At 41.0% G+C, this 11,745-nt stretch overlaps 1 protein-coding gene across 1 annotated transcript; it reads left to right on the top strand.

The window, feature by feature from the left end:
* The first annotated feature begins 1,317 nt into the window (after positions 1–1,317).
* ETS2 (v-ets avian erythroblastosis virus E26 oncogene homolog 2) lies at positions 1,318–10,900 on the top strand. The gene is made up of 9 exons (XM_009073574.1): positions 1,318–1,392; positions 4,141–4,261; positions 6,188–6,307; positions 6,756–6,956; positions 7,528–7,611; positions 8,268–8,510; positions 8,669–8,932; positions 9,821–9,939; positions 10,471–10,900. Exons 1-9 carry the CDS (start codon positions 1,321–1,323, stop codon positions 10,684–10,686), a joined length of 1,440 nt encoding a protein of 479 aa, XP_009071822.1. The 5' UTR covers positions 1,318–1,320; the 3' UTR covers positions 10,687–10,900.
* Positions 10,901–11,745: the final 845 nt, after the last annotated feature.

Genomic DNA, 11,745 nt, shown 5'->3' with positions numbered 1-11,745 from the left:
TCAGCTATTTAAGAGGATGAAAGGGCTCCTTGTCTTTGGCTGCTGGCTGGTTTTATTTTCCTCTTTGTTTATATAGACAGCTTTTGAGTGTGTTGTCATTTGTTAGGCTCCTAATTTGCCATATTTTTCGGAATTTAAGATTGTATTCTGTTTTTTCCTGGTGTTATCGTGGTGGATGAGAGAACTGGCTTGTAGTAAGCAATCAGTTTTGGAGATATTTTAATAGGGTCTTATGTAGCTATTTAAATCCAAGTGCATGTTTTCAGGCAGTTTCTGTGGAGCAAGAGAAGTCATCCCAATTCTGGGAAAAGGGGAAGGAAAATTGTTGAGAGGGTAGTCTGATAAGGTAGAATTCACTAGCACCTGAATTGCAGCATCACAATAAACCTGAACAATGGCCATAAAACTGCCTTTATTCCTTATGTTTGATCTCTCTCAAAGGGCAGTAAGAGGATATGAATCTTATCACTCTTTTCCTTAAGTGATGTATAGGAGAACAAGTTATACAGGCCTCACACGACACTATTCCTGCCAATACAGGCAAGATGATAAAGCTTTGATTTCAGTGACATGAACACATTGATGTTGGTCCTGTTATCAGCTTCTTTTAAAGGGTATTTTACTGCATATACCCTTTTCAATTCAAACTTAGGCCCTCTAAAGCTTTATAAATATGTTAATCTGTGTTTAGAAAATGTAAAGATAACATAGTTTGGAGATGCTCTGCCTAGTAAAGGCAGGAGATTGGTAATATGTATAGTTACACCGTGAATATTGGCTTCAATGATTATTCATAGAGGGGTGAAAGGGGTGAATGGAGTAGGTGAAAGTGCATCACAGTGAGCTCTGTCACTCCTCTTCCTTCCTTTGAAAGCTGAAGTCTGAAGTGAATCACGGCCTGTGAGTGGGAACATAGTAAGCAAAAATAACACAAAGCTGAATGCTTAAGATAATGGGTGAAAGCTGGAAAATATCCAAAGACATAGATACTTGGTGGGCAGAGGAACTCTGTGAGGTTTCAGGCTAGCAGAACGAGGTACTGAAAACACTCCTGATGGGTGTCAGCAGCTAACCATCACTCACTTCATAAAGCTTTGATACCAGTGGTGCCTGTGGAAGCTCTTCCAGTTAGGAGGCTGCTTGAGCCAGATGGGAATTGTACCCTGTGTGATTGGGATGTTGGCAATGAGAAGGAAAACTTTCCCTGTATCTCGTCCCTAGAGCTGTTCCATAGTCTGTACTAAAGCTGTGGGATAGATGTGTTGACCTGCTTGTTTCCTCCCTGGCCATGTTTTTCATGTGACCCCTCTCCTTTTTCAGATGAGTGATTTTGGGATCAGGAACATGGATCAAGTAGCTCCTGTGTCGAGCATGTACAGAGGAATGCTCAAGGTAAGTCCTCTTTGAGTGGTCACCTTCTAAACCCAACTGGGGCATCTCCAGCTAATGCATTTATTGTGTTCTTATTGGTGTTGGCACAAGAATTGTATAAGTCAAGGTGAACACAGGTTTTAATTGCTTCCTTATAACCTCTAATTTTCTTCTAGAGTATTCCCACTGAGTTCAGTGGAGATGTGGAAAGCAAAACTGAAATCAGAGTGTAACTCTTGCACCCTCAACCCTCTCCCGTAAGGAGGCTTCCTCCCTCCATTCCCTAAATCCTAAGAATTTGAAAATGAAAAGTAGACAAGAACTGAGCTCAGAATTACTGGTGTTGGTGGAACTTTTGCCTAAATAAAGGTTAAAGGATTGGCAGTAAGGGTGGTCTTTGTATCTTTACCTTGATGAACCTAGCAGAGGATTGTTCCTATAGGAATGGTTAGATCTGGTACATTCCTGAGCCTTGTTTGGAATAAAAGTGGGTTATTCACTTACTACATGCAACTTTTATCAATGGAAGTTCAGCACATTGTAAGAAAACAGAGATATTTATTAAATATATTTTGTCTTTAGATAGGCTGTGTCTGTTACCATGTTTGGAAAGGGGTTTACATACCAGGGTCAAATGAGCAGCAGACTATAAAGACTCAGTCTTTAAGGGCTTCCCTCCTCCCTGTTCATGCAAGTTGTTTCTTAATCCCAGCATCAATTTTTTGCACAGCACTGATTAATATAAACCAAATAAAGGTTAAGGAGATCCTTTCTGCTCTGATTAGATTTGAGGAATTTCTGTGTTTCGAGGAATCAGTTAGTGAGACTCTGGTGTGCTGAATGCTCTGATGTTTTATGTCCCCTCTCACCTTTTTTCTCCTGCTCACAACAACAACAAAATCCAGTAGATCCCCCAACTTCGGAGCTGTGTGCTCTGTGACACAGTGATTGCTCTAAGCAGTTACTCAGTATTCCGTTTTTACAGAATTAGGTTGAAAAGAGACCTGTATTCTATTATTTTATAGCTGTTCACATTTCTCTTTACTTTGTCTTGTAATAATTACTTTTACATATGGTGAAAAGCCAAATAAAATAGTTGTGTAACTGATAGAATAAGCAGAAGTTATTCTACATTGGGGATTTTTCCTCATTATTACTACTATTAAATCAAGAACCTGCTTAAACATTAATTTTCTCCTGTTTGAAATATGAAACCAGTACAGTATGGATTTTACTCATTCACATGCCACAGCATTTTTTCCAGTGACTCAGGATAAGGGTCAGCTATTTACACAAAATGCAGGAGTTTCCAGATTGTGTTGAAAGAACTTGCCTTTTTCTCTTAGGTACTGGTGATGAGTCACTGCTTTTATCTAGTAATGTATAAAGAATCTTTTACTAACAGATTTGGCAGTTGTTATTAACTTGTTTTATGTGAATATGAGCCTTTTCATGGGTTGGCTTTGATTCTAAGTTGAGAGGGAGTACCTGAATCAAAGATACACAACTTGTCTCCTCTGGCCAGGAGGTTTCTGAACACATTAACTGAGGCTTGATAGTGTTTGTGGTGACATGAAAAGGTTGGGAATGTGCAGGAATTGGCTATTCCAGGAGCACAGCTCAGGTTGCCCTTGCACTGCATGTGAATACTGCCCTGAAAAAATCTTCACCTTGTCCTCAGTTAAATCCTCTCATTTGGCATAAACTGGTGTTTGCCTAAACCAAATAAGCATTTGCAAGTTGCCTTTGTTTCCATTCCCTGAACTGCAGTAGCTTCCATGAGCAAGCTGCAGCTTTCCACAGCAATATTATGTCCTCAGGTGCTTTTAAAAATCTCAGTGGCAGCTTTTCCCCACCTGTGCCTCTAGATAGTACAGACATGGTTTCCTTGTGAGGAACAGGCAAGTTGCATAAACTGATTTGGAAGTCATTTCCTCCTCTGTTAACATTCCTTCAGCCCCCAAAGACTGAAGTAGCTGAAGGTCTACTACTAGTAAGGGTACTAGTGGGCACAATTGGCACAAGTGAAGTTAGTTAAATATAACAATATTTGTTGAATAATAAAGCAATGGGATCACTTTTATCTGGAACATTTTTCCCTCCTGTTTTTCCCTTTCTGTATCACCAGACTGGAAGTGTTTCACTGAGCATCTGAGCACATGAAAGACCTCAAAATGTGATAGCTGGCAAGTCCAGTAATTCAGAAGTATAAAAGTTGTAGCAAAGGAGTAACATCTCCTCAAGCCCTGCTAAGATGGCTGTATAGCTTCAAGTGACGTGGTTCAGATTACATTTTTCCTTTAAAAGGAAAAAAAAGCTGCATAAATCTACTGTAGCTCTTGCACTGGCAGTTGTTGCCCCATAATTTACTGATCCTGCCTCTGTCATCAAGTGGATAATCAATTTAAAGGGTTAAGGAAATGAGGATTTCTTTAAAACGTACCTGGAAATAAATATGTCTCTATATATATACATACACACATATGTATTCTCTATTGTTCAAAGCCTCAATAACAGGAACACTAAAAACATCCTTATTTGGCTTTACTGTATCCTGCAGCACATCCACATCACACTGATGGCTGGTTTATTCACACTCACGAAGCTGTGCTCTCATTGTGGTTACATTTCAAAGGCACAAGTTAGCTGATTCAAGATAGTGGTTGTCCAACTCTAGGAAACCCAACCCAAGACACTTCCTAGTAATGAGATTCACAGTTCTCTAGCAAAATGCTGACGTTGGTTTTGGTTTGTTTTGTCCCTTTGCAGCGTCAACCAGCGTTTGACACCTTTGACAGCTCCAGCTCGCTGTTTGCTGGGTATTTCTTCTCCCTAAATGAAGACCAAACACTTCAAGAAGTGCCAACAGGATTTGACTCTACCTCTTACGGTAACTCTTCACTTTGTTCCTTAGTTTGTGGGCTCTAACTAACATTTCGTGGCTGTACTTTCACAAGTGGTTAGTACACATACTTTTGTGTAGGTGCTTGATTTTATCCATGTGGATTGCTTCGTGGTTAGTTGCTGTCTCTGTCCTGGAAAGGAATGGGAACTGGGATTCAGTATCTTAATTCTTCATGGGAGAAGCTTTAGTAGGTATTAAAGCAAAGCTAAAAGCTTAAAAATTGTTTTAGTCAAGTTTTATGTGTATTTAAACTTGCAACATCTCAACCACAATCAAGATACAAGTATTGTCCAAGCTCCTTTCTCATTCTTCTGGTGTTAAATCCCAGTATATTTTATTCCATACCTTAGGCAAATAGGATGGAGATGTTTTCTGTTTTCTTTTATTTGTGTATAGGACAGTATTTACCAAGAGTTCCCTATAAATCCTTGCCTAAAATTCATGACAAAATGAAAAGTTTTGTCCAAAATGTAGGTATTTCACCTGATGCTGCTTTTATCTCCCCTTAGGGAAGGGAAAAAAAATCCACCAAACCAACCTTCAAACCTCAGAAAACCACCAGCCCTTTGTTCTAATGTGATTCTAATCACTCACCTGCTCTGGTCAGCAAAGCAAGTCCTAGCAGATGTTGGGAAGGGTGTGATAGAAAGAGAAGCTGAGCACAGTCTGGGCCAAGTGGAGCCTGTAGATAGTCTGGGAGAGCAAGAAGAGCTGTACAGCTTTGTGGCCTGACTTGGAATCTGCCAAGTGCAGCACCTGTATATACCCTGACACTGTTATGTGCCTCTGACACAGCAGAGCTCCTTCAAATTGAGTTGGTGTGTGAGCTCTGAGGCTCTCAAATGGTCAGGGATGCAGTCATGAGTTGGTGAGGTTGTCTTCAAATCACAAAGTATCAGTCAAAGGGTTCCCTGGCCTGAACCATCTAGGCAGTGTTGTTGGCTTTCTTTAGCTTAGTTGTTGTTCTTTCAGAGGCACTGGCACAAGTTGCCCAGAAAAACTGTGGCTGCTCCATCCCTGGGAGTGTTCCAGGCCAGGTTGGATGGGGCTTGGAGCAGCCTGGGCTCATGGGAGGTGTCCCTGCCCAGGGCAGGGGGTGGAACTAGATGATCTTTAAGGTCCCTTCACAATCCAAACCATTCTGTGATACGATTCTATGATAAAATGGTGCATCCTTAGGTGAAAATTACTCAATACAAAAGGCTGAGTGAAAGCCAAATTTATGCTTAAAATGGAATCTACTTGTAAAATTAAAAATTAGTTAAGCAGCTCAGTAATTTGTACTGGCACGGAATGGTGCCAACTCTGTGTTTTGCTGCATTATTTAGCCACTGGGTACCAACTCGTTACCAGTCACTCTTGTTTGGTTCAGATGATAATTTATTGCATCGTGTCCTTGGGTGATGGAGGGATGCATGGGGAGGTCTGAAATCCAGTGTTAAACAGTGCAAATTAGCTCTTCACAACCCTCCTGTCAGTCACTTAGCTCTCAAACTATATGAAGACTGTCTGGACTTATAAAGAAGTCTGTGGTCAAATTATAGATGACAAAATAGGAATGAGCAGTCTCAATTTCCCTTTAGAAATAAAGTAGGAGTAAAGTTCCTGTGCAGCAGAGACACTTTATGTAACTATGAAGAGTAAATAAGGATCTATGTCATGGAAAGCTGCAAAGCTTTAATTAGAATGTTGTAATTTTATCAAACGAAGTAGCACAGATTTTGGTGTTGATGTATTAAGCCTTTGAGTTAGTATATCAAAATGTGGGTCTACACTGTTTCTGCTTTTAAAATATGAACTTTCTAGCATCTTTTTTTTTTCATTCTTAAACAGCAAAAACCTGCCACTCCTTTCACCGGCCTAAAAGTTAATGTATTTTTTTTTTCCCTCCACCCCTTTTCTTTCTTGTAGAGTCAAACAACTGTGAATTGCCTCTGTTAACCCCGTGCAGTAAGGCTGTGATGAGTCAGGCCCTGAAAGATACTTTCAGTGGTTTCACAAAGGAACAGTGTCGGTTGGGTATCCCAAATAGTAAGTGTTTTCTATTTATAAGCTTTTTTTTTTTTTTTTTTTTTTTTTTTTTTAATGCTAAGGAGGAGGCTGAATAGCAGCTCTTTCAAAAGAGAAAGAATGATGTCAGTAAGAAATACAAGAATGGATCCTATGTGAATCTGGCACAGCTTGACTTGGAAAGCCCAGACTTGCTGCTATTAAAAATGGGTGCATGGGGAGCTCATGCCTTAGCAGCATGAGACAGAATCAAGTAAGCTGAGGACATCTCTGATTGCAAGTGAATGCAGAAGGAGAAGAGAGGACTGGGTTGGGGTTTTTTTCATCCCAGAATTACATGAATTCTGAATTCACTCAGAACTAAATAACTTGGGTAAACAACATTTTCTTAATTCACTGCTTTCTAATGAAGATGATTTGCTGAAGTTCAGGAGTTCTCTCTAAATCCTGGATCCCTTCTGTCTTGCAGATCCCTGGCTATGGACTGAACAGCAAGTTTGCCAGTGGCTCTCATGGGCTACCAATGAGTTTAGCTTGGCAAATGTGAACTTCCATCAGTTTCTTATGAGTGGCCAAGACTTGTGCAACCTGGGCAAGGAGCGTTTCCTGGAGCTGGCACCTGACTATGTGGGTGATATTCTGTGGGAACACCTGGAACAGATGATAAAAGGTAGTTAGAGAGCTAGAAAGAGCTTTTGGTTTAGGGCTGTCTTAACAGAAACAGAAATGGGACTTGATTTCAACATTGGTTTCACTATGAAAAGCTTTTATTATACATGATGACAACTCCAGAGGAACTTTAAAACCTGGTTAATAAAAGGATTATCAGAACTATTAATGCATCCTTGGTATGCAATGCATAGATGCAGAAACTCTTTGTTTAGGCTGAGTACCTATTGTGGTCAGGTTTTATTTGGAGACATCATTAAAATAAACTAGGATTAGGATAAGATCACTTGAAATGCCTCATTAAAAAAAGGTTAACCAAGAGTTGGACCTTAAAACACACTTCAGTTCTTGTTGTTTGTAAGTTGCGTGTTAAAATTCAGTTGGTGTGGTGGTTTTCAAGCCTGTTGGAAGTAGGTTAGGTTTATGTGTGGCTCCTGGCAAGAGAGAGAATGCAATGTTGTGTTAGTCAAATTTTTGTGCATGATGACCCCAGAATACTGAGAGGCAGAACTTTTCATGGCATCTATGTCAGATCTTTATAACCCCAGATTTTCTCTTTCTCCTCTCCTCAGACAGCCAAGAGAAAACACAGGATCAATATGTGGAGAACTCTCACCTCACCTCAGTTCCTCACTGGGTCAATAATAATTCCTTAGGTAAGTATTTTAAAACCCTGATATTTTACATCTTTCAGTTTATTCTAAGCTGTCATAGTTCCCAGTTTAAAACAAAACAAAAAAAAGCACCAGAGTAGTTACTGTGCTGGAGAAGAACACTTCACTTGCTACAAACTTCTATGCTTGTATTGTTTAATTGTCATCCCATTTATCTTGGAAATCTTTTGAAGAGCAAAAAGCTTTGAGAAAATTCAATTTGCTCTTGGGATGCCAAAACCTACATGTGTGGAGCAGAATGACCACTCCCACCTCTAGCAAAGTGAGTCAGAAAACTCCCAGCACTGGGGAGCAGCAAGAGTTATGTTTAGGCTTTTGTGGAAGTGTAATAAAGCTTTGAGGAGTGTGTGGGATGCAGTTCTGGCTCACTCAGATTGTTTGATGTTGTATTTCATTCTGCCACAGTCAATCTTGAGTTAAACCTGATTACACCACTGAATGGTGAGGCCCTTCCTCAAAACCACTTACACTTCCCCATTTCTTCCCTAGCCTTGTTGTTTTCCTTGAAGAACAAACAAACATTTGTTGTTGGCAAGTTACGGAGGGAGATTTGCAGAATCTGATTTGGTGTATTAGTGTATTAGTTTGTTTAAAGGGCTGCAGGGAAAAAACTTAATTCTTTTCATTTCTTTCCTCAGCTGTTAATGTAGATCAGAACTCCTATGGCATGCAAATGCCTGGATACCCTAAAGCCCTCAGTTATCCCAAACCCAATCTCCTGCCTGACGTCTGTCAGACTTCCACAGCACCGAATCTCCTCAACCCAGAACAAGACTTTTCATTGTTCCCTAAAACCCAAGCAGATGCTGTCGGTGTGAACTACTGTGCAGTGAATCAAGATTTTCCAAGAAGCAATCTGAATTTGCTGATAGATAATTCTGGTGAGTCATTATCTAGCATGATAACCAGGGGGCCAAGGCCATAGCTTGAGTGGCTTTTCCTCCTTTGCCTAATGCAAGCTGGATTGAGGGGGAGGAAAAAAAACCCAACCCACCAACACTTATTCTCCTTTTTTATTCATTTTTTTTGCTTTTTATAGGTAAGCTTAGAGAACATGAATCCAGTGACAGTGGTGCAGAAAGCTATGAGAGCTCAGATTCAATGCTGCAGTCCTGGAACAGCCAGTCATCACTAGTGGATTTACAGCGTGTGCCATCCTATGAGAGCTTTGAGGATGACTGTAGCCAGTCCTTGTGTCTGAGCAAACCTACCATGTCTTTCAAAGACTACATTCAAGAGCGAAGTGATCCTGTAGAGCAAGGGAAACCAGTTATACCAGCAGCAATTCTAGCTGGCTTTACTGGTAAGTAGTGAAGCAAAATGGTCACTCCTCCTCTTATGTAACATCAGTAGTCTCTGGAAGTGTGTGCCCTGGTGATAGAGACCACTAGTCATGAAGAGTTGCAGTGTTAAATGTCACTAAACAAACTCTCACAGCACTCTCCACCCAAAGCAAAAACAGGCAGATAGGTCAGAACATGTGAAAATCAAATACACTTGTTGTTTCCCCTCTATTTCAAATAGATCTTAAACAAAATCTGCCACACTTAGGAATTTTCTAAGGTGTTGGCTTGCCTGTTAAGGCCTTTTTTTCTGTAGCCCTTGCTGAAAGTTGTTTTTCCTCTAGAATATTTGCTAAGCCAAGGACTGCAGGACAAGCCCTGGAAGTTGAAATGCAGCTGGTTGGGAGGTGGGAGTGAGAGCTAAGGGATCCATACGAAAGGGAAATAAATAACTTAAACATTAGGAGGAATTTCTTCACAGAAAGGATGATTAGACATTGGAACAGGCTGCCCAGGGAGGTGATGGAGTCACCATCCCTGGAGGTGTTTAAGGAAAGACTGGATGTGGCACTTAGTGCCATGGTCTAGGTGACAAGGTGGTGTTAGGTCATAGGTTGGAGTTGTTGGTCTCAGGTCTTTTCCAACCTAATTGAGTCTGTGAACTTGTGGCAAAACCCGTGTTTCCATCAAAAAGCTGACTTAATTTTCACATGTTTAGTAGATTTGTGTTATAGAGAAAAAAACTGAGGTTTCTTTCTCATATTAAAAACTAAGCTCAATCAGAGTAATTAAACGATCTGTGTAATTAGATGAGCTGTGATATGAGTGTGGTCATGTGCAGCGGTTGTGGTAAGAGCTTGCAGACGTACTAATTGTGGTTTCTCCCCACCCTCTCTCTCTCCCAACAGGCAGTGGACCTATACAGCTGTGGCAATTCCTTCTGGAGTTACTGACTGACAAGTCCTGTCAGTCATTCATTAGTTGGACAGGAGATGGATGGGAGTTCAAACTTGCTGATCCAGATGAGGTATGTGGCTGATTATGGTCAACAAAAAGGTTTAGGGGCTGATCTACCATCATTGGCCTAGTCTTGGATATAGTTCAAATATGGTAGTGCTGCTTTTGCACTATTTTGGGGACTTTAGTCATTAAATAGAATTCATTTTCATTTTCTGATCCTGTTATCAGTAGGAAGGTTCATTGTATTAAGAGATGTGATACAAAGTCCACTGGTGCCTTTTTACTAAAAGAAAAAGGGAGGGGGAAGAAGTCATGAATTCTGCTGCAGAATCATGGCATGTTAAGGGGTTAGGATGGACCTTAGAGATCATGTAGTCCCAGTCCCTGCCCTGGGCAGGGACATCTCCCACCAGAGCAGGTTGCTCAAGGCTTCATCCAACCTGGCTGTGAACAGTCAGTCACTAACTTCTCCTATCTGAGTTTGGGGCATCCAAAGCAAATCAAATACTCTGAGTAAGAAAGGATTTTTAATACCTGTATTTATCAGAACATGACTCAAACAAACCTTTTGCATTTTGCTTTCTTGTTGGGCTGCCAGGTGGCCAGGAGGTGGGGAAGGAGGAAAAACAAGCCCAAAATGAACTATGAGAAGCTGAGCCGAGGTCTACGTTACTACTACGACAAGAACATCATCCACAAGACGTCGGGGAAACGCTACGTGTATCGCTTCGTCTGCGACCTGCAGAACCTCCTGGGGTACACAGCAGAGGAGCTGCATGCCATGCTGGGAGTGCAGCCTGACACAGAGGACTGAGCCCCACGTTGTAGTGCTGCAGGGGTGAAGATCACGCGTGGGGACTGTGTCTGGGAACCGTCTGCAGTCAGTTCTTGTGCCTGCTCGATTGGTGCGACTGTTGGGAAATAAGGACCTGCACGGGTGTTGTAAGCTGGAAGGAAGTGGCCTTATTTCATCAGTGGCTTCGGGTGTTGCCAGGTCAGGCACTTGAGCAGCATGGAAGTCAGCACAGCCCTTGGCTCTGTCATGGAGACGTGGAAATGCTCTTGGGTTCAGCGTTTCCTCTGCCTGTCCTGCCGTACACAGCATTTACACTGCCATACAATAATGGGTTGGCTTTAAAAAACCAAAGGTTGGATGAGAGAAACCAGTGATGCAGCAGAACTAGTGCTCACTTATTTGCAATTACCATCACCTTTGCTTACATCTTGTACCGTGCAGTTTATTTAAAGACAAAAAAAGAAGTAATTTATTTGAAAGGAGCAGTGAGGAGACTGATAAGAGTTTTGGTTTAAAACACATTTTGTTGTTCTTGCTACTCCAGAGATGTGCTGCATAGGTACAGAAACACTCTGTGTCCACAACCAGATGTAGCAACTGTCAACAGAATAAAAAACAAACCCACCCTTGAAAGAAGGGAAGGAAAAATCATACCATTTCAATATTCAGTTTGTATATATTCTGTGACTCTTTTTGGAAACTCTGTCATGTTCCTATTTAACAGGTGCTGTATAGTGTAAATTAAACTAATTGTATGTGTGTTTGGAAATAGGATGAATGTAAACTTATCCAAGGTGTTTGTCTAGGCTATACAACCTTCTGCAAATATTTAATTGGCCTGAGAGACAACATAAGTGCTCAGTATGCATGCGGGGGGGGCAGGGAGGGAGGGCTGGCTCAGGGTTTTGCCAAGACTCAGACTGGCAATTCTTTGTGCATTTTGGCATTTTTACAGGAAAATAATGTTGTATTCTGAGACATAAAGGGCCTGTTTGTGGTTTCTTCTGTAACTGAAACTGAAAATATTAATATGGATAAAATTACCTTTTTTTTCTTTATAAATGGCATATGTTTTTC

Source organism: Acanthisitta chloris, unplaced genomic scaffold (assembly GCF_000695815.1).
Source record: "Acanthisitta chloris isolate BGI_N310 unplaced genomic scaffold, ASM69581v1 scaffold10334, whole genome shotgun sequence".
Classification (NCBI taxonomy): Eukaryota; Metazoa; Chordata; class Aves; order Passeriformes; family Acanthisittidae; genus Acanthisitta; species Acanthisitta chloris.
This window is presented reverse-complemented; position numbering and strand designations above follow the sequence as displayed.